General features: G+C 38.7%; 1 protein-coding gene across 6 annotated transcripts in view; it reads right to left on the bottom strand.

The window, feature by feature from the left end:
* The window catches only part of col11a1a (collagen, type XI, alpha 1a), a 98,898-nt gene that overhangs the window by 66,084 nt on the left and 5,051 nt on the right, over positions 1-27,763 (bottom strand). The window contains exons 2-11 of one of the 6 annotated variants that reach the window (XM_028005572.1): positions 24,619-24,783; positions 24,180-24,393; positions 19,772-19,934; positions 10,780-10,905; positions 9,297-9,389; positions 6,770-6,868; positions 3,304-3,585; positions 1,664-1,729; positions 824-865; positions 673-735 (exon numbers count right to left, since the gene is read on the bottom strand). In XM_028005572.1, coding sequence (XP_027861373.1) covers positions 673-735; positions 824-865; positions 1,664-1,729; positions 3,304-3,585; positions 6,770-6,868; positions 9,297-9,389; positions 10,780-10,905; positions 19,772-19,934; positions 24,180-24,393; positions 24,619-24,783 — 1,313 coding nt within the window. Of the gene's footprint in view, positions 1-672; positions 736-823; positions 866-1,663; positions 1,730-3,303; positions 3,586-6,769; positions 6,869-7,090; positions 7,280-9,296; positions 9,390-10,779; positions 10,906-19,771; positions 19,935-24,179; positions 24,394-24,618; positions 24,784-27,763 lie in introns of all 6 variants that reach the window. The other 5 variants (XM_028005573.1, XM_028005575.1, XM_028005574.1 and 2 more) reach the window with 5 other exon arrangements.

The following is a 27,763-nucleotide window of genomic DNA, read 5'->3' as shown; positions in this document are numbered from 1 at the left end:
ACCAACATCCTTTCAGAGCAGCAAGGATGTGTTGTCTGTGTGTGGAAGTCAGTGGTAGGATGGTGGATTGGAGCAAAAGCCTAAAAAGAGACAGTATTTAACAGCCAGATGCGTTTAGTCGTATCATCGGAATCAACAAGTTAATTTTTTTTTTTAATAAAATTTGGAGGTTTTTTTTTTTATTTGGGTGAAAATAACAAAAAGATTTCACCTCATACAATTCAGTCTCAAACTAATATCTTGTTTCAAAACTAAAAAACTACTTCAATATTATGCGTTCAAAACTGATCTGTGATTTATCTGTATTGGAAAATGTAATGCTTCAATATTAAAGTTAAATGCAGCTTTGAAAAACTAAAAATATTAAGCTACTTATAAAAAGAGATTTTATTGACTTTATCTCATTCGTCTTTAAGCTGCTTAATGATTTTGGTTTAAACTTTTATAGATTTAACAGGAAGACTTCAAAAAAGTGGGCTTATGAACTTCCTTCAGTTCGAAAAGCTTTGAATACAAACCTTTTCGAAACGTCTCAATTTTTGTTATGGAGTTACTAAATGCAGATAAAACTTTAAAACCAACACTTTTAATCAACAATGGGATAATACCTGTGATGCTACACTGCAAATAGAAACAATTTGGACAGGTTTGGGGAGGTATGCATTTGCTCACTCTGTCACCAGGATCTCCAGCAGTGCCCGGGGGTCCCTGAAGGCCTGATGGTCCCGGAAGACCCTGAAATACAAATATAAGTGAGCATTGCTACCTTCTCGTCAAATCCCACATATATTTACACCGACTTTTGTTTTTACGCCACACTTACAGATGGGCCGGGTGGTCCTGGTGGTCCTTCAATCAGCATGCCCTAAGAGACACACAAATGTTGCTTTGAAGAGCGCCCATTAATTGCAGGAATATTTCAGATTCTCAGTGAAAACTGTAAGGAAAAATCTAGATAGGCCAAGGTTTAAAAAATGTTCCTGTATCAAAACAGCTGAAAATCTGTTAATATCGCTTCAAAGGTTATCAAGTCCTGACCATAAAGATAGAGCAAAAGCACAGAGTTATGCCTTGCTGCCCCTCCCTCACCAGTTGCTGAAATAAAGCTCCTGCATTTGTCCCTCGCTTACGAAAAAAGACACACCTGGTTTACATCTTTTAATGGGCCAACCTCAGGCTAGCTATGAGCCATATTAATCAGTTTTATTGATTATGTTTCTGTCTCTCTCATCACAAAATGGCGTAATATATATATTTTCAAACAGAACCTGAAAACATTAATTTAAAAAAATGTTCAATCCATATTTTTTGTTTCGTTCAGGTATATGCACCACAATCCACATAATACATTTCATGGATAACATGAATTAATTTAGTAATATTCTAGTAGTAATATGAATTATTTTATGCTTTTCTGTTTCAAATAAAAATGAATTAGGTTCTGTTACACAATGTTGTTTGATTTTTTTTTAATATATATATAATGCAGCCAACTTATTCAAGTTCATCTTACTGTCAGAATGAAAGGAGCCTAAAACTACCAATAAAATTGTTGCTCTGGATTATATGTAATTTCACAGTAAAATCTGATGTCTCTATCATAAACACAAGTTATTTAACACAGATCATAGCATTAGCATGTTTTGGACATGTTGGACCTTACAGGTTCGATCACGGCCGGCTCGCCCTTCTCGCCCTTCTGTCCGAAGGCAGCTTGAGAACCAGCAATCTGTAGACACAACACAAAAAAGAAGACATTGTTTACATAGCAGGTAAAAATATCCAAGAGGCATTTTTAAGTAGAAAGTCTCATTCAATAGTCAGTAGAGGAATCGCGTACAACACAAAGACACCTGACTCTACAAGGAGATGAAACAAAATGTTAGTCTTGAAAAGAAAGAACACGCATCAGACTTGAAGGCTTGAAATTAGGTAAAGGTGTCATTGCATCGCAATGTATTGCACTGAGCAGTGTGGGGAAATATTTGTTCTAAAGAAAGACGCATATCTGAACTCCTTGGTGGTATCAGTACCGGAAAAGAGTGCAGATGCGTAAGTGGTGCTAATAAATTGGTGGGGGAAACTGAAGATGCTGGTAAACCCAAAAGCCAAACAAACACGAGTTAAAATGTTCTAAAAAGATATTTACAGACACATAAGGACAGAAATACTTAAACATTAGAGGTTTATTAGGGGAATGCCTTGAGCTCGACACCCTGCTGTATCTGTGTTTGTGACCTTTATCCTCAAGTATAAAGGGAAGTAGCTCCTGAGCTAGCTAGCTAGCTAGCTGTGTTGGTGAAGTTTGTTGATGAAGCAAGCAGAAACCACTATCGCTTTTAAAATGTTTTGTCTGGCAGCATTTTAGGTAAAAAATAAGAAACTGTTGCAAAATAATAATTTGGGAGCACTGGGAGACTGCAACAACTGGCTAATGATTAGCATTCTAAAGATGCTAAAGTTAGCACCTGGTTTGTATCTTCTACACAAAAGAGTAGTTCTTAAAAAAAAAGTCTGGGTGGCATTTGGTCATCTTGATTTCAAATTCTGAAACACAATTTGAGATTCATGAACCTTTGCAAAACGCAAAGATTATCTAACCCTGACTAAACATAGAGTGAAGGGATGCTGGCCTACGTGTTTATTGCCAAGGAAAAATTACATATTGTACATATTGCTTGGTGAAAGCCGAGCCCAAACGTTTTGGCAGAAAGCGAAGGCAATAAACCCTAACATCATGTATCCAATAAAGTGCGTGCGTGTGCGGGGTGTGCGCGAGTGTGTGTGTGTGTACTGCGCAGGCAGAGCCAATAATTTAATAGTTGTCTGCAGTGAACAAAGGGAGCTGCATGTTACAGGCTGCTTGTTAAAATAGCACAGATGAAGAGGGAGGGATTGGGTCCAAGTGCTGAGAGATGAGTGGGTGGGGAGGGGCAGTGGGCTTTCCTAGGTATTTATGGGCGTGGTGTAGGTTGGGCCAACATCCACTGATTGTAGGTTGTGTGCGAACAGATGAAGTGTGACTGAATGTTTCTATAGGATAAAGCGAGACGAAAGAGTATAATTAGCTAACACATACGTTTTGATTCTTTTTAACAGACAGACGCATGCACTTTTTCTGTAGCAGATTCAAATCGAACAACAGAAACAGCAACACTGAACTACTCCACACTCAACACGTCAATGACATATTGCCCAAACCAAGCCAAAAGAAGTCCATGCACTGGGAGACAGAGGGAGTCCTCTTGCCATGCCGTTCATGCACACACCCCTCCGTCGGCGTGGTCGGGGTGCGATACTTACTGTACTTTCAGAAAAGTCGGTTTCGGCAGCAACCCCGGGCCCCACTTCCTCACCATAGGCTGTCGGGGCTTTAGATGGGAGGGGGCCGTACTCATCGTATGTCCCATAATCATACTTGTTGTCTAACTTGCCCAAGTCATACTCGTTCAGGTCATACTCCTTAAAGTCATATGCTTCCGCACCGGTCTCCGAGTTGTCCCCCGTTTCCAACACAGTGCCGGGCTCCGGAGCGAGAGTAGGGGCTTCGGTGGCGTGCGCCCCGATAAAATCCTCCTTTACAGCCTTCCCATTGTTACACAAGCGAAGAAGGAGAAAGTTAACAATCAGAAACTAAAGAGATAAGGTTGTTAGTTATGAAACTGAGGAAAAAATTACTTTCACAGTCCAACGCAAAGGAATTCATATCCAATGTACCAGAAAATTCATTGTTTTTGAGATTTTTTTGTGATAGACCAACACAAAGTAGTGCATGACAATTTCCTGAGCAAAAAGAGAAGTTAAAAATGATAGTTTTAAATTTTATTTTTTTAATATTCATCCCCTCTGAGTAATTGCTTTATAAAACCACCTTGAATTCTCTTAGTCTTTCTTTATGTCTCTGCCAGCTTCACACAACTTAAGACAAGAACAGCTCCCGACTCTTCTCTGGAAGATTGCTCAAGTTCAGTAAGATGTCTTCAGATGACATTTATTGTGAAACAGCAGTACATAAATGAACTATATTAGAAAGACTGGATCCAAAACATTTCAAAATATCAATTTTCATGATTCTTATTTGGATCTAGATCTGACCTTTGGCCATTCTAACATAAAACATTCTTTGATTTAAACCATTTTGTTGGCCGTAGCTGTGACCTCGTTTCCTCTTTTAGCATCCCTGCCATTTGTGCTCCTTGGTTTTCATGATTTTGTTTGTTTACTAATGTTCCCCAACAAAACTTCGAAGCCTTTACAGGACGTCTGAGCTATACACTATTTGCTAAATGGATGATGTCTAAGGACACTCGCTTCCACTAGATTTTATTTAGCTGCATCAGAGTAAAGGGGACTGAAATGCCATTCTATTTTTGGGTACAAAAATAGGGAGAATCTTTCTCCTTCTGTTTTACAATTTGTGTTGGCTTAATCACACAAAATGCCTTTAAAATGCCTTAAAGTTTGTTATTGTAGCATTCTAAAATATGTCCACTGTGTATGAAAACCTTTGCAAGGCACTGTAAATGTTACAAAAGCACTTGAGATATTAGGCAACAACAACAACAAAAAAAGAAATCATGACAATGATAACACTTTATTTTTGGATAATATTACTTGTAGGTTAGTTAAGGTTGGTTGGCTTTGTAACTGCCACATATCTAACTAAACAGACTAAAAGTAATAATTAATAAAGTGCTATCATCACTTTCGTCAACCGTTCCAGTTGGTGGCTTGGTTGACAGAGGAACAGCCATTTGCTTTCTCATCAAGCAGCCATTTTTGTGCCGACTGCAGAGAGAAAGGCTGCCTGATGCCTCGGATCGCTCTCTCAAATATTTGCAAACGCATCAAATCAATCCGTCATGTTGCATCGAGACATCAGGATTTGACACCCAATGAATCATTGTGATGAGTGCGTTTTAGCAGCCTTTAAAGCTCCCTCATGATCTCTGTGTCTGGCATAGACTTACTGTAACCACAGTGACTTGGCAGGACTTTCTCTCACATTCCAAATGGTGATCACTGTGGCTTTAACCTTGCAGCGCAGCAAAGTAGATGCGATTACACAGTTGTTGGCAGTAATCCCTCCTGGCCAATAATTCATTTTAAATACCCGGCATAATCACATCTAATTTGCCAAAACAACGAGGCAGCAAAAGCGCGATCATAGCAGGCAGTGAGAGGATTTTCAGTCTGTTGATCATAGTTCTATTTGAAATACTTAGCAGAACTATTGATCAAACTGTGTGATGGACAACGAGGGGGAATATGTTGGCTTCTTTCATTCTTGAGTTATTTATAAGGCCACAGAACATTATCTATTTCCACATTCTGAGTGAGTTATGAGTCAGGCTGGTGATGAGATGCAGCAATCATGAGCACACAACGAAACTCTTAAAGCCTAGGTTTCCTTTAGTTGAAGGTGCACTTAGAGCGTCCAGAAAAAACAGACAGTACAAAGTGAATAACAAATTATTTCATTTTTGATGACTGGACTACAACGTCTCACCTATTCACATGGAACTTCTCAGATCAGAGTAAAGCATGAAGCATTATGTGTTGAGAAAACTGCTTGCCATAGAAAAACGGAAACTGGAAACAAAACAGATGACGATGTATTTGGCTGTTGGCACTTGTGAAAATGTGGTGGAAAACCTTACATTTGTCTTTTATTGCAGTAGAATGATGTTAACCTGAAATTGACTAATTTCTGTACCAACGGAAGAGACGTGTGAAGTATCAACAACAGAGGAACGTGCCACCAGTACTTATTTTTTCCTCACTGATAAAGGGTGCATTCATGCCATCCCTGTTTAGTCCGCTTTAGTCCATTTGCCTGGAAAGTCCGGTTCATTTGGGGAGAATTTGGTTCATTTGGGGAGAATTTGGTTAATTTGGTGGGAATTCGCAACCGCATCTCTGATGTGGACCAAAAAAGGAAACAAAACAAGGTCTTGGTTCAGTTGAAGTGAACTCTGGTGCAATTTGAATCCGCATCTGAATGCAACTGGACCGGACACCACTCCAAAAACAGTCCAGCGGACTACACAGCAGGGCCTTCTGGGTAATTACAATGAGAATCACATGAGAATCAAGAGCTAGCTGGAGAAATGGCTAAGTGGTCTTTTGGCAAAGACAAAACAAAAATACCATCACTAAAATTTGCCGTCAAGCCATTTTTGTTTACATTTCTTGGAGAAGGAAATTGCGATTAGTGTCTTCTTCAGAGGTTTTTTTTTGTGTCATTACCTTTAGTGGTTCTTGGTGCAGCGCCCCCACAGGCGAGGGGGTAAAAAGGTTCCCCAAAAGGTTTGGTGCAACTGAAGATGTAACAAATGTTATGTAACATGTAACCATTGAAATAGTCTCGGTCCCCAATCAAACCGAGACGATCAGGTGTGAAAACAACCTTAACGCACACAAAACATCACATTTCTCCAATTGTTTCAGGTTTGAGATTATTCTACTGCAATAGAATTATTTTAAGGCTTTTAACACATTTTCACATGGTGCATGTGTTATCTTCTCTAGCATCCAGTGGAGAATATAAATTGTTGCTATTAAGTACTGCTTAACATATCCCACGTCCATCACAAGTTCAGCTACATTCTAGGCCTCCAACAAATCAAAAGACACTTCAATTCAATTGAATGGTTGTGTCTTTATCATGTCATACCAGCAGCTCCGTCAAGCGGGTCAAACGTCCCAGAACACCAAACAGTGGCTTTTACTTGAAAATGCAGATTGAGAAGGAAGAAAACAAAATTACCTCGCTTGGTCCGCTCGTGGCAACAGGTGACTGAGTCTGAGTACCATCTAGAGTTCCGTAGTCAATGTCTGTATAGTAATCTCCCTCTACATTGTTTAGCTGAGTCATGTTGGAAGAAAAGGAAAGAAGAATCTGGGTTAAAACAAGGCTCATACCAGAGGTCGGTCGAGGGAGGGTCCTCTCGAGTTCACTACACACTAGGCTACATCTACAGAGGAGAGGTTAGGGGAACTCTACATCCGCCATCATAGATTCTCCCTTCGTTGTTCAGGGCAAATCTTGATCGGATTCGGCTCTTTTTCCCGGGAGACAAACGTTTACCCTAGAACTGCCTCTGGGTCGCGCCGGCGCTGTGGCCTGGTAGCCCCACGTCATCTTCTTGTTGTGGAAAAACGTTTTAGCCGGGGATTTATTGCCGGTCGGCTTTAAGGGCTTATGCTTAGTTTTACTGGCGGACTTTTTGGCCGTCTTCTTTTTCGTGGAGACACTACGTTTGATTCTCTGTAAGAGCTGATGGCGACAAAGACAAATCAAGACAAAACAAACATATAACAGCAACAGCAGTCCTCTCAACTCGTGCACAGGCTTTTTATGAGTCCGTGAAAAATTTGCGCATCGGCCGAACCTGTTCAAAAATCAAAGGGAGGGACGATTAAGTGACACAAAAGATTTATATAAAGTACGCACAGTAGATCTAAAACAGTACACACCCCTCTTTAAATGCTAGGCGGAGCATAAAAGATCATGCTACGCCACTTTAAAAACTTTTCCAGCTTTATTAGAAAATATATTATGTATAATTAAACTGAAAGAGAGAGAGAACGGTTAACGTAAATCTGTAAAGTGTTGACGAATCGAAAAACAATCCACGCATGTCTAAATGTGAGGATGTAAAGACGAAGCATGTCTTGCTTGTTATACGCACTTGTTCTGAATAATGTGTAGACGGAATTCACAGTGTTCTGCTGCATCAGGATTGGGAACGCGTTTGGCTTTTGTTCATATTTATTAAACTGAAGCATGCTAAAGCCGCATCACAGCTGCGTCACTGCTGTGATATTTGCAGTTGCATCTGTGTATGCTGCAGGGTTAAATGCAACGAAAGGAAATGACTATGTTTTTTTTTCCACATTCACACATTTCAAGAGCAAGTTGTTTTGAATACTCTTGCTTTTGGTAATACTAAATTGGATGAACCTGAAATAAACTTTTTGTGTCCTTGTAAGAATTCTCTCAAATTTTCTCCTCAGCTAAAAACGCTAAGCTATATGTAATATAGGAAGCTAAGAAAGCTAAGTTGTAGCTCAGCCTAAGCATGCAAACCAGGATTACTATGATTTATACAAAGGTATCAGTCAGGAGAAGGGTCCAAAAATGATTGGTAATTAATTGGGCAAAACAGAAATGCTGGCACAAACACTGGTTGTGCTCTAGTTATGAAAATAATCTCCAGCATTCTCCGTACAATTTTTTCTCTCCCAGGCGTGAATATTTCCTTTTTAAGAAAAGTCATATCCAGAAAACATAAAAACCTGACTAAAATCTCCAAAAATGTCGTGGGAGAACATGTTAAACGGCCTGCTGAAACCAAACATGAACAACATCGGTTTCTTTTTTTAAGATGGATAAAATTGTGAACGGATCCAAACACCAGTCACTTTTTACCCAAAAGCACAAGGTCTCTGCTAGAATAGAGATGAAGAATGATTTAACTTTCCATCAAGACAATGACGCCAAGTATTCATCCAAATCAACAAGAGCCCAATCCAGGATGCACACCAACATGGTGGAAAACTGAATCAAAAGGCCAACAAGTATCAGACTGATGGTTTGCACACTTATGGAGCTAGGTTGTCAAATGCTACTTTAAATATAGATATAGCTTAGATTTAGACAACAATACGATTTGAAAACCTGTCTCTTTATTTTGCCACCATGACTTCATTGTTTTACTTCAGAAAAAATGCATATTGGGGGTGTGTGTGTGAACACTTCTTAGATCTACTGCGTCTTCAAAACTGTTTGAAGTAGCAAGCAGCCTCTGTGAAACATGTAACAAGCACACTTTCAGCACATCTTTGGAAATAATGTAGGTATTAAGAAGTCAAATTTGCTGCATTTTCCTAAATTATATACAATCCAGCTGATATTCTATATTACGCTTACATTATTTTTAAGGACGTGCTGAAATGCAAAAGCACACTTGAAGCAGGTAGAATCAGCAAAGACAGTTTCAGACAGAAGGACAAACAGTGTGTGTCTGCATGTACACTCAGATTCACTCCTCCAGTTCTACACCGTCAGGAGATTATTCATATCCATGAATGTGACTCTTGTTAGTGAGACAATATAGTGGAGCGCTTACTCTGACTCTTTTTTTGTGTGTTATTTTTATGCAAAATACACAATGTTTTTGGGTTTTTTTTAAAACACTGAGCGCACATGAAGTCACAACTCTGAGACAAACAGAGGAACGGGGAACGACAATAAGCAAACACAGCTTTTCTTTTCACTTTTGTTTATTTACCTGTTTTTCAGAGTATTCGTCAGTCGGGACGGAGTCTGTTGGTCCTTCAGAGTATTCATAGAACTGTCTGTAATCTATATCGTCAGTAATGTACTGGAGTGGTGGAGAATGGCAGAGAAGAGACGGAAAAAAGAAGAAGAAGAAGAGTGGGCGGGTTTTAGTTTCTAGCAAAAGCATTAAAAATGTGATTTCAGCGAGAAGATGATACGGTACGCATCATCTTCAGCAGGTTACAAGTTCAAACACTTGAAGCCATTAAAGTTTTGTGTTCAGGAAAAAGTTCCAAATTACATTTTATGCAATGCGATAAAATGGAGACGTTAACAGAAAAAGCAAGTAAAGACTGTATTAATAATTATGCTAATTAACAAAACAGCACAACGTCACGATATAATACAGTTCAGATTTACAGGTAGACAACCGAAACATGGATTGGATAACTAAATAACAGCTGAAACCTGCTGGGTTGGTCTGAACCTACAAACATGAGCAGATGGAGGGTTTAAAAGGCTCATAAAAAAACTCCTCAGAACCAAAATTACCAGTTGCGTTCAAGCGATCTCGTCATGGAACTTTTCTCACTGGAAGCAGCTGCAAAACAAAAGGTGAGCCTCGTAGCAAGCAGCACGCCGTCTCAGTGACGTGTAGCTCTGAGGTATTTCTCATCCTGCGAGTCGTGACCTAGCATGGAACCGGCAACCGGTGTCGATTTACGGTTTTAAAAGCTTTGGATGATTCTCCCCGACCTGTTGCTGTGTATTTCCCAGACAGCTACCTGAAGGATGGTTTCTACACCGTTTATTTGTTCCAAAATAATGACAAATTTGACTGTTTTTAATGGTTCCCAAACACAAGAACCACAGATATATACGAGTCCGATTTTCATGTTTTATGTTGAGTCAACTAACTTGGCAATTGACTGATAGCTAACTGGAGTGTTTTGATTAAAATAATAGTGATGCGCTGAAAGGAAAACACATTCAGAGCAGTAATAATGTCAAAACTTGACAAAAAACTTATACATTTTGCATTTAAGAAAAAAAAAACAATTTGTCTGCAAATATGTTCTTCCTAGAATTCCTTAAGTGGCTTAATTGTAGCTTTAAAATTTTCATACGAAGCTTTTTATATCCAATTATTAATCATTTAATCAAATAATAGACGGATTAGTGTTATCCTTTGTGGCAAATCAACAAATGTGCACTAAAAGAATGAAACGTTATTGCATTTTAGGCAATGGCATGATTAGTTTCTGACAAGAGAATTGAATTAATTATTTATATGTATTTCTAGTATAACATCAAATATGCTCAAAAAGTTAAATGAAAAATCTACAGAATGCGCCAAATTTCTTAATACAATGAATTGATTAATCATCAGAATAATCAATTATTAAAAAAATAAATAAATAAAACTTGCCAACTGCAGCTGTACAATTTACTGTAAGAGTTAGATTAATAAGGAGCTCTGCTTGTTGGCTGACCTCTTCGTCTGGCTCCTGGGCCTGAAGCGAATCCTTGTGCGGCGTGTCACAGTCTGGGCTGTAATGGTCACAGTAGTCATATGCTGCTTTAGGATCAGCAACAATCAGGAGCTGCTGGATGTCCCCCTGCAGAAAACAGAAACATACGAGTCAGCTATTCCCCATTTCTTGCATCTTCTTTATCGGTTTAAGTAGATAATCGACATTTTGACATTTGGATGTTTGCGCGGTTGTTTGTGCGGCAGAATTCAAACTTGACCTGTTAAATGCGGACGTTTATCAACGCGGGGTGCGTTGATAAAGTGGCACAAATGAATATCAAAAACACAATTTCTTTAGTCAGTAAGTTTATAAAGGTGTTAGTAAACTTAGGCACCTGCAGACAAAGTTCTGTTTTATTACTTTTAGGATATTTAAAGTGATCAGAAACTCAGAAATCTGATTCTATTCCTCTCATTAGGTGCTAAGGGGTTAGCGAGTTGCTAACAGTTTGCACTAACAACGTCAACCTTCAGGGTGGAAGTTGTTAGGAAATGAAAAAGATGAACTGAATGTTCATTTAGGCGCCAACCTTTAAAGTGAGACTCCAGCAGGTAACAGAAAGGCTCAATGTATTTATTAGCAAAGTTATTGTTTTATTAATTTGAACTATTCAACTCTGCCCTGGAAAATGATGGATTTGGAAATAATGGGCGCATTTTGAAAATATCTCACTTAAGGAGCTAAATTCCCTGTATAAAACACACCGATGCTGCTTTTTAAAAAAGGCTAGCAGTGGTAATTGCTGGCGGAAGATGCTAAACACTTTGTATTTGCTTTAAAATAATGACTGACTACTCTCACACAGTGTGAAGTTGCATCAGCTCCTAATATGAAGGCGAATGAACGGTTTGGAAAAATGTGAAACACTGAGGCTGCTGTTTCAGAAACAGTAGCAGTGCTAACTGCTAGCAGAAGATCCGAGCGGGATCTTAAAAACCTAAATTCACAAACTCTTGGAAATTTGTTCTAAAATAATAAACACATTCACTCAGTGGTGGGGAAAGCTAGAATCAAACTTACAATATTTCAATTATTTTTAATTCATAATCTCTCCATTTCTAAAGAAATAACTTCATAAATGTACTGTCAAGTAAAACCTTTACAAAACTAGAAACTGAATATTAAACACATTAACATAACAGTAATACATCTTATTACTGTGTTTAATTAAAAGCCTGCATTTTAACATTTTTGCATCTGCACTTTGTGCAAATGTGCACAAATTTGCCAAGAAATTGATAATGGCAATATGATATGACTTATGTAATCATATTTTATATTTCACAACTGCACAACACTGTTAACGATCCTTTCAGAATAGCATCCATATCCTTTATTACTAAAACGTTGCACCATTATGCATGACACCACTCGAGCAAAGTGTGGCCTTGTTACTTCAGCCAAAGTACACAGCTCCTCTGTCAGACAGTAAACACAGTAGTGAACGCATGTCAACCGTCTTTGGAGTCTGTAATTGGTTGAACCGAATTCCTGAAGGCTGGTGTTTGAGTCGTCGTTTCCTCGCAGACAGCTGATGAGGTGGAGTTACGAGCTGGTGTTTGGTCGAGGCCGCTGGCAGGTGAGAACACATACACAGCTGCTCTTGCAGAAGGACAAAATCCTGACTCGCGTTAAGCGGGAGGACAGAGAAGAGTATCTGGATGAAACACATGACAAACGAAGCAGGCTGCAGCATGCCGAAACGACGTGTGTGTAGGCGTGTGTGTGTGTATGAGTGTGTATATCCTCTCTTTGTACAGGAGAAAAATATTTTATGGATGTCTACTATGCACTTTGACGTAACAACCATGTTACTTAGGCATGTTCCAAGAGAAAATAGGCAGTATTCCCTAAAACTTTCTCTGTGAACATATCCATAAACATCTTTACTTTGACAGCCCAAAGACTCCACCCAGAATGATTAACCTAAATGTACAGTTTGTTCTAACATGAGTTTTGAAAGAGTTCGCCTTCTAGATCAAAAAAATCTTACATGTTATGCCAGCGTCAAGGTCCGAATCAAGACATATTACAAAACTTAAATAAATACACAATGATGATACACAGTGACTTACATAAGCATTCAAAACCTCTTGTCCTGTTACAGCCTCAAACAGCTCTGGTCTTCTCTTGGATTATACATAATAATCCTACACAAATTAATGGACAACCATGAAGTGCAAGAGAAATAATAAATACATATCTGGTGTATTTCTTTAATCAAAACATATCTAAAAAGTTTACTCTGAATAAGTAATTAGCATAACGAGTCCCAATACAAGCATATCTTACTGATCCATCGCCCTCTAAGGGAAGGAGGCCAACTGCAATCTGACTTTGACATCCCTCTAAATTTAAAAGTCATGCAAGTGGAGTATTAATCTGAGACCCGGTATTAATGGAATAATGGATGTAGCAAAAGATGGAGCAATCCTGGTCGAAAACCTGTCAAAAGACTGCAAAAGGCTTGAGACGCTTTTGAGCAGGACAACAACCCCAATCATAAAGCCAGAGTATGAATGGTATAAATCAAAGCATATGTGTTAGAACGGCCCAACTGACTATGATTCTATGACGAGAAAATGCTGTTAACAGGCCTCAAGCCAAAAAGAAAAGATCAAGACTCACTTTGAGTGAGCTTACCCCACATACGTCCAACATGAGTGCTTGAACCCTGAAAAGAGTCGACTTTAACTAGGACACATCTGAGAGCTACACGTTTGCGCCGGTGGACAAAGTGAACAAAGTCCGTAATCAGATGATTATATCTCTGAAGCTTCTCGGTTTCACTGGACAACATTGAACAGCAGAAATGAAAAATGATCATAAAGGAGTCAAAACAAAGGCTCATAAACTGTGCCGTACGTGTTCATGATGCATAAAAATAACACTAATAGTTTCTCTTCCACAAAATAAGACTGACGGGTTAATAAAACACTCACTGCTACACCTGCCAAGATCGTCACAACAACTTAGGACGCATAGCTAATGAGAATCATCTCACAAAGCCACAAAGACTTAAGAGGGAAAAAAAACCCCAGTAAATTCATGAAAGGAACATTAACAAGTACACAGAAACCAGAAAAGAGATTAAAACCAAGCAGCCGAAATGGTAAAAGATGTTTTGGGAAGGAAGACACCTGGGGTTCATTACACTGAGACTGTCAGTCTATCGTTTTATTGTGGGTTGCTGAAAAAAGAAGCCTCACCTCACTTCAAAAATACTCCTCACCAGAAAACGGCGCTGTGCAGGCGAGCGAGCCTTAATGGCTCTACTGACAGGGGTCAGTGAAAAGACGGGGTGAAAATGAGGAGCAACTTTAAAGTAGACAATGGAGACTCTTAAAACTGTTGGACAAATCTGCGTCACTTTATAAATGTGCTTAATTATTAAATGTCTTATTTAATGAAAACACCACATTTACGAAATTGTGGCTTTTTATTTTTTTTAACGTTTTGCATGTGTTCTGCTGTACTTTGTTTTAACGCGCATTTGTAATGGAATCGCAGCTCACGGTACGCAACAAAGGTCAAAGGTTGCAGCTGTGCAAGTGTGGAAATGTTGGATTACTCCACAAAAGGAGTAATCCACAAACCAGCAGTACATCTCCGCTAAATTCCTCCTGCATGTTGTAGCCGTGGAGCGGAGATTAACTGGTTAAATCAAAGCCACACACTAATCAGCATGGCTCCAAAAAGCCACAGCCACTTATAATCAGACACGTCCATGTGGTCTCCACATCAACGAGGAAAGCCTTACCAACAAACCAAGAGAAGACAAAACAGTGCCTACACCATGCCGTTCTTTCGTGTAATTATAGCCCTTGAACTTATTATGACATTTTGACAAAATTGCCATAGAAATCAATGTGTTTCAGTGGGATTTTTATGGGACAGACCAACAAGAAGCAGCACATGATCGCAAAGTGGAAGGGGGGAAATGCATGGTTTTTCAAAATGTAAAATAAAAATCGGAAAAACCTGCAGCTGCATATCCTTTGGTTTATGTCTAGAGACTAAAATGTTTGTCTATGCCTTTTTGTAAAAAAAAAAAAAAAAAGCTCAAGAACAGTTGGACTGGACAGACGGGTCACGTGAACGGCACTTTAAGAGTCTTGCCACGTAGTCAAAATTGAAATTGGATCTGGTGTTTGATTGGGCTAATCTGTAACAGATGAAGATGCTTTTACCTAACTGCATCCTTATAGAACTAAATGTGTATTTAGGGATGTAATGATCTAAAAATTTGGGCTGATATCGATATCCGATGTTAATTACAAATGCACTGATCCGGAATTATTAGCTGTATCGGTCCCAGGGTTGAAAAAAGTTCTGGATTGGGTATCGGTGACAATGTGCCAGAATCATAAGGGCGGATCTAGTCATCCTAAGCTTTGTGCTTTAAACAACATCATGCTGTGTTGTTTATTCTATGTTGGCTCTTATACTCCTAATTCCAACTATCTACAAATTAAGATTGAGTTGTTTTTACATTGTTTTTGACCGAGCTTGTGAAGCTACTGGTGTATTTCAGTGTGCTATACTGCTGGAGAGTTAACAAACAAATTTAGAATTCAGTACATTTATATCTGCATTTATACAAATAGAAATGATTTAGGTCAAGTCAGCACTCTTTTTCAATATGAGATTGGTATCGGCCCAAACTAAAACTTAGAAATATGTATCGGTAACGTAAATGAAAAAAGTCGGTGCATCGCTGATATTTTTATTTCTGTTATGGCTGATAAGCAACATTTACCAATACGACATAACATGATTATATCTATTTTTCTTTTCTAAACTGGAAAAGATTAGATCACCATCAACATCGTTTCATCTAAGCATTTACACTTTGTGTCACTGTCATTATCAAATGACCAAACAAAGAACATTATGGCAAAATTCCTCCCCTCCACCTCCAGAAACACAAACAGCAACAAGGTGTAAATAAACTTTGGTTGTTAATATCAGAGTAACTCTACTCATCTGACCGACACAATACAATATAAAAAATGACCCAAACTGGACAATAACAACGTTAATGCCAATCTGTTCCTAGTTTCATGTTGCCAAACCTTCGGCTCTCAATCTTTTAGCCTTTGTCTTTCAGAAATGGCCTCCATTGACATCTGTGATTCTTTTTATAAACTCTGACCACCTTCCCTGACAAAACGATGCTGCCATAATCAAGCTGTATGAGGTGTATTGCAGGGTTTCCCCCAGTGTATTATAAGCCTGGCGGGCCACCAGGCTTCACTTGTGCCCCCACCAGGCTAAGCATTGCATATTTATATCAGTTTTTTAAAAATGTTTGCATTTTATAAGACTTTATAGTTGGTCTTCAGGTGTTAATCTTCCAATCTTTCAATAACACATGATTATCAAGTGATATTTTCAAAATTTCAGTCAACTTTAAACATGTTCTAACTCAAAAACACGACGGCCCGCTGAATGAATGACTGCCTTAGCACCCAACCACCGGGCTTAGCAAGTTTTCTGGGGGAAACCTTGTATTGTATGTTTTCTATGACATCCTGCATGTTCATTTTCGGCCTTTGGTACCTTCCTGACCGGAAAACAGCAAACTGAATTTGTCATTGCTTTCTTGCCCAAAAAAGTTATGACCATATAACCAGTCAAGACACCAGAACATTTTTACAAATGCTGTCTCTTTTTGCATGCTATACAATTCTAACGGTTAATAGGGACAGGTAGACAAAACAAGTGGAAACAGATCTAAACTGAAGTGAAAAGTAGGCAATCTGCTGTCTAAAATCAACAAACATGCACACGTGGGGGGAGAAAAAACTGTCAGGAAACATCCTTCACTGCGACTATTTCAATAAGAATTCACTGATCACAAGCAGACAACTCCGAACACAAACCATAGCGCATGTATGTCGGATGTGTCTCCAGGCAACGCTGGTGGCTGAGGCTTTCAGCCAATGTACTCCTTCAGCTCAGATGACTGAAAGGCAGCAGGTAAAGGCCCAGGTATGTCTCTACATGTGAGCCCGACTCAGACAGGCCGTGTCCGCTGGGCATGAATAGACGGTCTCATGCGTTAGGCACACGGGGGAAGGCCTCAAGGTAGGAAGGGTACGGAGGGAGGAGGAGGTACGCATGGGGAGAGAGAGAGAGAGCGACGGGAATATTTGAGGAAATAAAGGAGGCCTGATAGCCGGAATGAAAGACCTCCATTCATCCCAGCAAGGTCCCTTCGGTGGTCACTTCCAACCTGAGGCAGGTAGGGCATGAATGGATGTTTATGAAAAATGAAGCGTGGATCCCAAACACACACAAAAAAAACTTTACTTCCAATAAAGATGATGTTGTTGTGCTTTTAAATATTACACATATTTAGTCAAAATGATTAAATCAAGAATTGAGAAATGATTAAAAACAAAAGGAGAAACGTCATCTCCTAAAAAAAAAGTACAGCTTGTAGTATCTAGTCAATCAGTTCCGTTATCGCACTGAAGAGTTGTGGTTTTTCTACATTATTAAATTATTGAATAATTTGACATCATGTCTCAGCATAGCTTCTCTTTGAAATGCCGTAAAATGTGCACGAATACAAAGAGGTTTTGTGGATCACCGAGAAGAGCAGAAACAAAAAATGGACAGAAAATAAAAGAAAGCATTAGATACACTTCCAGCTTCAAAGCTTTTGCCGTTCTACTGACCTAACACACTTATGGGTATAGACAATAATACATAAAAAATGAAAGTGCCACACACAAATATCCGAGCATACTGTATGTCACAATCCATCCATTCATCATCTATATGGGTCACCGAGGCGGTCATTGGGTGAGAGGTTGCCAGTCCGTCACAGGGCAACACAGACACACATGGGGCAAACAGGGGTGCACACCCCCACATCCACACACCAAAAGACAATTTATAAAGACCAAATAGCCTAACAGTGATGTCAGCTGTGTTAAGAAGCTAAATTAGAACCAATGTATGCATCCCAGGCTGGGATTCGAACCCACGACCTTCTTGCTGCAAGGCAACGGTGTTACCAACTATGTCTATATGTCACAATCCTTTACTTTATTTTTAATAGTTTTCTTGCGCACGCTTTCAGTTGATGCCTTTACAGACTGAAAATGGTTGGAGTTTTTTAAAATTGTGATGCATTAAATGAACAGAAAAAATGGTCTGATTTTTCAGAGCCAAACCTGATGGTCACCAATCAGAGATGGAGAAGGGCAGGGGGGAAATGGGCTGATTCCAAACTAACTATTAAAAACAAGCAATGTGGTAAAATACGGTAAACTACAATCCAAAACCTCCAATATTTGGTATATTTACTGACTTTAGAAGGACTGGAAGATCAACTCGGTAAGGTCAAGTTGCATTTGGATTAAATCTTAAAAATAAATGTAACACATCAAAAAACTTTACTCTGTAAACAGTCATGTCACTAAAAATCCCTCAAAATTTACATAATCCTTATTTTTAAAAAAAGGATTCACTAACTTTCTTTTGTTGTAGCCTAATTCATGGTGATGTAGCTGATCTATTGCCCTTCCGCTACATCAAACATCTAACAACAATGCAGCTATGGCACTTTCTAAACAACCTCAGTGTGGCTCTGGATGCAAAAAGAGGAGTATGAAGTGCTTCATAAGAGACAAAACCCATAAAAAAAATCAACAAATCATAGCTTTACATTTGTGTCCGGCAAAGAAAAGTCAGAAGCTGAGAGAACAACAATAGTCTATCAGTATGTGCGTCTCATGACAGGTGGGTGACCAAATTAATCCTAGCTGCATCAAGACATGTACAATCCTCGCAGATTATTTTTGCATCTGCAACAAGTTAGACAAATGTGTAAAACGTAACCTACATCAAAATCCATTGATCCAGTGTTGCGTGGTTACGGGATCTTTAAATTGAAGAGAAAGAGCCTTTTGTGTTTAATTATGGAATAACTTTCTGTCTTCAAGATCGACATTAAATGTCAACTCTGTGTGTTCTCTGTTCTTTTGCTTTTAATAGAAACACTTTCATATTACTTTAAATGAGAGCCAGTGTTTTGTCAATATGTGAAAGTGTCTCAGATTTGCATTTGGTGTGCAAACATGACAACATTATTGGAAACCATTTAAAAAAAAAGCAAAACACTGCGATTAACACAGGATACAGATTTTAGCGGTATTTCTGTAAGACAATATTTTTTTCATAAAAAATAGAAACGTTGTTCTAACCACAAATTGCTTTACGGAGCCTGTACTTCCTGTAATTACTGCACTTTTCAAGCAGGACTCGATCCCTAAGAAGAGCAACGATGGGTCTTCAGAGATCTATTTCTTTAGATGTTAAAAGACCACATATACCCATTTCATTTTTGGCAAGTAAAGTATTGTAGACGATCCTTAAAAATCAGTAAAACAAACCTTTTGTGCTGAATGAGAAAGTTTAAACAGTGTGCCCACTTTATCAACTGGGTAAAAAAAAGCAATGACATCACCACCGGGTTTCCCTCAGTGTATTATAAGCCTGGGAGGGTCACCAGGCTTTACTTGTGCCCCCACCAGGCTAAGCATTGCTCATTTATTTAAGTCTTTTTAAAATGTTTGCATGTTTTAAAACTTTATAGTTGGTGATCGGGTATTAATCTTTCAATAACACATAATTATCAAGTGACATTTTAAACTTTCCTGTCAACTTTAAACAGTTTGTCACTCAAAAACATGACGGGCTGCAGGACGAATCACTGCTAAGGAAGTTTTCTTGGGGAAACCTTGAATCCTTTTTTGGGATTTTCTCAAATTGAGAGAAGTTTTGACAGAATATAAATAAACAACACAAGTCTTACTCGCCGGCAGAAAAGGATAAACCTAAATCATGTAGAAAATAAATTATCTCAGCAGATTTGCTAAAAGTCGAAGGAACTCACTAGAAACGCTTTGAGACAGTCCACCTCTGAAAGCTTTACCTGGAAAACATCCTCATCCAGGATCCTGGTGCCAAACACCGTAATGCCGTTGGTGCTGATGGAGCCTTGGTCACTCCTGAGCAGAGGCTTGGTGATCTTCCTCATACAATCCACAATGATGGTGACCGTCTTCTTCTCAACACTGATGGCCACACGGCGCCACCTGGTCAAAGTCAAGGGGAAGCAGAAGTTACTCAAACAGAAAAGGTAAAGTTCAGCTCCATAAAACACTGTGGTAATAAGAATAATAATGCATTTAGAGAGCCCTTATAAATCTTCTAAACAAATCTGAAAGCTATTGGTTAAACGCTTGGGGTCACTGCAGTGTGTTTACAAAGTGTGGTTGACAAAGGATCCCAGAGCAAAACCCCAAAAAAGAAAACATCTGAAAAAATTTTTGTGAACAAAAAATTTAACAAAAATCACGTCAAGACAGCGAGTCAGGCCATAAGACTACTGGAGTGTCATGATCTTGGGTTTGAGTTGGTTTGAGTTTTGTTCATTTCTGTCTTCCTTGGTTCCTTTTCTGTGATTAGATCAGCCGTGTTTCTGTTCTACTCTGGTTCAGTCCTTTCTTAGTGATTCTAGCTTATTATGTTTATGTCTTGTGTCTAGTTATTCTATGTTACTCTAGTTTAAGTATGATTCTTAAGTCTAGTTATTGTTTAACTAGACCTAAAGAGGTCTTAGCACTGTCAATCATGGTCATGTGAACTCCTCCCCATCAGTAGGGTCTGTCCTGGATGCTAATGCTAGTTAGCATGAACCTATGATGCGTTGGTCTCTGTTATGCGAACAGTTAGTTTCAATCTTCAGGTCCAACTTATCTGGATGTATACTAAAATTAAGAGTTACCAACTGCAGGTAAAATTTTATCTGTTTACCTTTTAATAGAACACCCCTTTAAGAAATCCTGAACTATTCCTTTAAGTCAGCATTTGTTTGCCTGCTGTATAGGTGACAAGTAATCCTTTGTGCAGCAGTGTTGAGCTTACAGGGTATTGCACGTTTATTTCTCCCTAAGCTCCATTGCCTGCCCTGGAATGTGTCTGCATAGTTTAGCTGTGTTAAACTTACCAAATAAATGAATGACTATCAGATCAGAAATGCTACTTTTTGGAATCTAAGCTTTCTAAGTTCTCATCCTAAACCGTGGCATGGCAAGGGTCTCATCCTTGGCCTTAGAAGAGTGTTTTGACTGCACCTCCTGTTCTGTCAGGAAAAAGGCCTTCCTGGATCTTGACACACACTTTCCACAATGTTCACCACGTCTGTCATGCCGAGTAACCCAGAAGGAGGATTAAGTTTGGAGTTTAATGAGTATAATCCTGTGCTAAACGGGGCAAAAGTGTGGGGCCAAGAATGTGGTCCGCTATCGCCTGGAATGCAATAGCTCCTGAACGTAGTGACGAATGGTGGAACGGCAGCGGAGGTGTCGGACTCACATGCGACCCTAGGCAACCATTTGAGCTCATGAATAATTTCTACTCTGGTGCTTGAGGATTCTTGAGCCACAATGTTTTTTGTATGTGAAATTAAATTATTCATTCAATATGTTTCAATACCAGCCCCTGCTGGGAAGTTGGAACCGAGCCCACCAGTCAGAGATCTGGAGGAGGCGTACAGTCTGGACAGACTGTCAGGCTATCACACATCCAACATGCCTGGTTTTAGACTAGGGGAGGAAGTGTTAGAGTGCCTGAAAAGTTCATATAGAATGGCTCCTGCCAAGATTTAAAGCTGCACTACGTAACTTTTACAAAAAAATGTGTTTTATTTTTTACATATTTGTTAAAACTCTCATGTTGTGACAGTAAGTTATGAGACAGATAATCTATGAAAGAAGTCAAGCTCCTCCACTTCCTCCGTGTCTACACCGCTCCCAGTCAAAAACAACCAATCAGAGCCAACGGCAATGCTAACGGCAGGGAAATCACTCACAGTTGCAGGAAAACCATTTATCCGTTGTCATCGGTGGCTATGCTAACTAGCATGAACCTTTAGCATTTGCACACTCTAAAGAAAGGTTCGGAGGCAGTGCACCACCAATGATCTTCATGTGTGAAACATTTACTAATAATGCCATATTAAAAATGTGTAAAAATCAATAAAATGTTGCTAAAATATACCGGTTTACATTTGTATTATATTGTTATGTTGCCTGTTTCACACAAGAACATCAGTGGGGCTGCACTGCTTCTAACCTACAATTTTCTGTGTAAATAATCCTCAACTTCTGTGTAAATAAACACCCAACGCAAATGTGTCAACAGTGTAAAGGTTCATTAAATAGTATTAGCCGCAATCACCTTTTTGGATGTAGTTTTTTTAGGACCGCCGATTTTGGTCAAGACCCTCCTCAGACTAGCTGTTAGCATTAGCATCTGAGACAAATGATTCTGAATTTGAGCTAAATGAGAATGAACAGTTAACTCCTCTTAGTAAGTTATGAACTGCTCGTCTGCTTCCTCAGTTCAAAAATACCAAAGTATTACTTGACGGTGTCCACAAATACAGAAGAGATCAGTACAGCAACGTCTTATATGAAACACTACATGCAAATCAGTATTTTGCAAATCGTTTATGTAGAATTTTGAGATGATCAAACTGATTTGATCAATTTTATCTCTGTTAATGTGAAAATTAACTTTACATAGAGATTTTAAAAGAGTAATGTATTTTTCTCTTTGTCAGAATATTTGCTGTGTCTATTATTTCTCAGCACACAAGACTCCACAGGAACTGCAGACAATACACAGTCTGAGTCACTGAGGATCTAGTCTTGGACTGCCTCCAAAACAAGAATTGGTAAAATCCTCTGCTGAAGACATGATTTCATAGACAGAAATTCATAAATGGTGTATAATTTACTAAAAAAAAAACGAGCTGAAAAGAACATTTCCAAGGCTTTTAAATAACATTTTAACACTTTAGATTATAATAGCAATAGACATGAACACAGATTTTAAAAACCAAAAAAAAAAAAAAAAAAAAGACAGAATGGGCTAATAGTTCTATTTGTAGTTTTACGATTCCCAAAAGGTCCAGTGTGCTAAGTCATTTCATCCTGCACCTGTATGTGGGCCTTTTTCAGCTTCAAAGATCTGAGTGACAACTCAGCTGGGAGTGGATAATCAGGTTTTCTCCCAAGGGTTAGAAGAACTGTTTCTGGTTTGGGTAAGGTAATCTAAGGGGGCAGAAAGGAAATGTAGAGCTTCTTCTATCCCCTCCTTGCTTCCCCCGCTCTAAAATAACAGAGGCAGGGAGTTCATGGATGAGGTCAGTTTGCCCATAACAGCACTGCTGAGGCTCAGTAATCCAACGTCTTCTTGTCTCTGACTTGTTTTGTACCCACAGAACACAGACGAGACGGATATTCCAGTCATGACAACCTGTGCTGCAACTGGATTGGCTTCCTGCTTTAAATCAAGACTTAATGGAAATCTAAGAAAAAAAAAAGAAGTACAAACACTATGTTAAATTTATTACGAATAAATATGGATTTTTGTCATTGTAAGCACTTTTCAGCTTTTGCCAGAATGTGAATCGTTTTCATGTAGAGAACTACAAGAACTACAGATATGCCAGTTTGTGCTTTATCTAATTTATTTGAGAAATCCCTCCTTATTTTGAAATCAGGAAGTAGCAGTACTTGAGTTTCCCTGTTGTGTCAACAATGTCAATTCGTGAAGATTTCTCATCAGGCAAGCTAGCTCCCATAGCATTAAAAAAGCCTCAAAACTCCAATTGTTTATTTAGGAAAATCTTCAGAGCAAAACAAAGCAGTGAAAAATGCTAACTTTTGCTCGCTAACAATGCTAACATAGCTTTTCGGCTGTAATGTATTGGATTAACTTTAAAAATAACTATACTGATTAAACCGATGGTGCTTAATTGTAAACTGAACTGTTTGTAAAAACAAAAAGGACATTGCTGATGCATTTGTGAGCATTAGAACCACCTTGGAGCAGAAGCACTGCAATGTTTGAACTGGTCTTATGAGAGATTCATTGAAACGCCCTTCACAATTTGTAAAAAAATAAATAAATAAATAAAAAAGTTAAGTCTTAGTTTAACCAAAAATACTGCAATGATCATGTCTTGTCTTGCCTTTGTGAGATGTAGCATGAAAACACATTTATGATCAAATGAGTAATGCAACAAAGGAAGAAATAACTGAAGAACATCTGTAAAACATCTGGAGCCGTGGTCATTCTGAAGCAGCCGTAGAAAACAGCATTGAAACATAAATGTTATGTCTTGCATTGTTTCCCGTGCAAAATCTCAGACCCCTCAATTGGCTCGAGTTGATGTTATGCAAATTTCTCTGTACGACCGTCATCCGTAAGTCCAGACCAATCTTTCTGAGCATAAACAGGCTTTAATCGAATAAAGAAAATGTACTTACTTTCCATTAGAAAGGTTGAGAGAGGTGAACAGGGGGTAGTCCTCCGGGGCTGGCTTGCCGGTTTGATCCTCATACAGGAAAGCAGGTGAGCGTCCCACCTCTACACCCAGCTGCTGAACTCCTTGCTCATTGTAAATGGACAGCAAGAAGGACTGGAGGCCAGACTCGGGGCGCACGGTGGTCAGGATGGAGAAATCCTCAGGAAAAACGCCGCCTGGATGAAAAACAGAAGGATGGAACAGGCAGGTGAAGTTTTTACAGGAGCTTGTTGGGTAACTGCAACCAACTAAGGTAGTTCAAGTTTTATGATGATTTATATGAAAGTTTTGTACCTTGTGGTCGGATTTCTACTAAACAGTAAACAGTGAGTAACTATGCTTTCATCAGACTGCACACCAACACATGCAAAACGGACTAGAAACAAAGCGGTTCATCTTACCAGGGAATAACTGTGAGGTGGGGGCGCTGATCTGGATCTGCCTGGCGATTCTGTAGGCTGAGTCTGACTTCGATGCTCTTCGGTTTGCACAAAATCCCGTTACTTTTGTCACTCCTTCGGGGTAATTTTGAAATCCTAACGCTTTTAAGACGTCCACTGGCTCTGCTGTTCAAAGAGAAAATGGAACATCAGTTCATTGCACTCGAGACTTTCTGATTTCATTAGACTGTATAAATAAAATGAAAAATTTTCACTTCAAGTTCTCATTTTTTTCCACAAGAGACAACATACAACATTTACAACATACCAAACCTACAGGCTCAAACAACAGTGGAGGAAAGATGTTGAAAACACGTTGGTTAGCATGAGTGAGCATTTTTAAGGTCGGAATATGAAGAGTTTTTTTATGTATATAGTGGAGGTAATATGTTTTTGTCTGAGCCAGTTATGGATCAGTTTGTCTCTGTGCCGATTCATACCCCGATTCTGTGACTATGCGTTACTTTTTTTTGTCATGCTCTACTTCCACTTTGTACTTGTAAACAAACCACACATCTAGATAGCCATTGCAGTTTACTTTTCTTGGTAAATTAGTATTTTCTGTCAATTATGGAGATCAACAGCTATGAAAGTTTTCAAATCAAATAGGCATTTTCTTTTTCTGAATAGTTTAGATTCAGTTCAATTTCTGTTGACTGTTGTTCTAATCATTGTTCAGACCAAGACGACTAATATGCCTTGTGACAGAATATGACCTCCTTGTGGTTGGTACCTGACACAGTTCATAGAACAAAAAGGCCGGATACAATCAACCCAAATGTCAAAAGTGAATAATGGATAAAGGAGTGAACTGACCATTTTTATTTCTTTACCAGAAAACAAATTTTAAATGGCATGAAGACTATAAATAATAACATTATCTTGCCAAGTGAAAATTTGAATAGCATCCTGATAAAGTGTTGAGGCAAATCACTCATACATATCTAAACAGCTGTGCTAGGAAGTGCTGCAGGGACCCGGTTTTACAGGCTCCCTAGACGGGAAATAACTGAGCATACCAACCACCATAATGAACAAAGTAGCAACAGAGTTGGAATTGTATCACACCTGGGTAGGTTTACTTTGATAAGGCTCTTCAGTCTGGTGCACTTCACATAAAGAAGCCTCTGTGTGTTCCCACAAAATCCCCTAGGGAGCATAATCATCATTCTTCTTCCTGTCAGAATAACCTCTCAGTATAACGCGTTAGCTTGAAGACAAGCTAAAGCACTGACTCGGTGTGACGAGGCCCATTACTGTCTGGGAAATAGCTGAGCCAAACAAACTAAAACAACACCTACTGCAGGTTTCACTTCCATGACTTGGAACTATACAACAACCTGATCAGACTTGACGTAAAACGTCATAAGAAGGTAGAATGATGCTGATAATTTTAATGTGTGTCAGTGGATGGTCTCAATCACTTTAATTCACACTAGCAAACGTTTGTTGGCTGCTTAAGCTATTATTAGCCTGTTAAGCTTACTGCTTAAGCCAATATCAGCTGTTTAAGTTCAAAATAGTGGACACATGCTAATGCTAACTAGCTTTGGTCAACAATCTACTCTGCAGCAAAACAAAAAGGCTTGCCATGTACAAAGAATAAAGGAATATTATGTAAAAAAAACAAAACAGCAACAGCAAAGAAAAAGGCAGTGTTTCCTTTCTACATTAACATTAGCAACCCTTCTCCTCCAGCTGCTATAACCAACATGGCCTCCATCTTTAAAAGCTAACCAAGTTTCTGCCTACTTCCATTGTTCTCACACCAGAATGTTTCAGAATGTCAAACAAATTTTAATATCAGAAAAAGATGAATAAATAAAATTATTTTTACAACGCAGTGTTTTAAACATGATTAGGGTTATTTATTAAAAAAGCATTCAAGCCTACCTGGCCCTATGCAAAAACAAAAAAAGTAATCCCCCTCTCTGTTAGTTCATAAAATAACTGTAATTACCTCAATTTTTTCCCACTACAGCTGAGGACAGTTAGTTGAACCAATGCCTTCGCCAGAGCAGTACAAACCACTCAGAACAAATATGTCTGTCAACAAGCAAAAGCATTGTGCCTCACTTCAAAGCAATTCTGAAAACTAAGAAAAAACCAAATGACATCTGTCCGATGACTGAAAAGGTTTACATGTCATTGTGTTAGAGAGAACACTGAACAGTAGTGAACATTCCCACTAGTGGCAAACCCATCAAAAACTCATTCAGAAGTAGGCCTGTCACGATAAATTTTGCTGAGCGATTAATTGTCTCAAAAATTATTGCGATAAACGATAATATTGTTTGAAGACCGTTTTACACTGATTTAATGGAAATGACGTTAATGGAAATGACGTAATAATGCATGTGATTTCCTGCCAAAGATAGATACACTTTATTTTCAGAAGAACATTTAACACTGGAGCTGATAAGCAAAATAAACAAAAACAAAAATAAAATGGATTCTAACAAAAAATTAACAAAAAATGTACTTGAATAAAAACTAAACAACATATAGCCAAAGTGGAAATAAATACTGCCAAGAGAGTGCAGATTATGAAGTCTGTATATTATGTTGCCCTTCAGTAATCATTAGATTTAAATAGAGAAAATGGGCACATCGACTATCTGATAGGTTCTAATGATTTTCATTCAGTCAGGACTTTACGCTGACACTAGCAACATGCATTGCAGGTAGATTGTAGTAAAGCATTGATTAAGCCTGGTTTTAAAATTAGTTCACTGGACTTGTAGCCATTATTTTGGACCCATTGTTGGACACCACATGGCAGGAACGAACCCGATGGAACAGTTACACCTAGGATTTCTGTCGGCTAATGTGTGGTCTGTCAGGTTTTGAAAATGGGTCGACAATCAGCCGACAGCTCTAAGATCCTGTCATGTGCGCTGGGCTTTACACTAAGGAAATGAGGAAGGAAGGGTCAGTGGAGAGCACGGAGTTGAGCCTTTTTTTATTCAGTGTCATTAACAGAAAGAGAAAAAGGCGATAAAGCCGATAATTAAAATGGCGTCAATAGTTTTAATTTATCGTACGATTAATTGATTTATCGTTTAATGCGACAGGTCTAGTCAGAAGGTCACAAAAAAACTCATAG

This window comes from Xiphophorus couchianus, chromosome 21, assembly GCF_001444195.1.
Source record: "Xiphophorus couchianus chromosome 21, X_couchianus-1.0, whole genome shotgun sequence".
Taxonomy (NCBI): Eukaryota; Metazoa; Chordata; class Actinopteri; order Cyprinodontiformes; family Poeciliidae; genus Xiphophorus; species Xiphophorus couchianus.
Note: the sequence above shows the minus strand (reverse complement) of the source record. Positions and strands in the feature narration are given on the sequence as shown.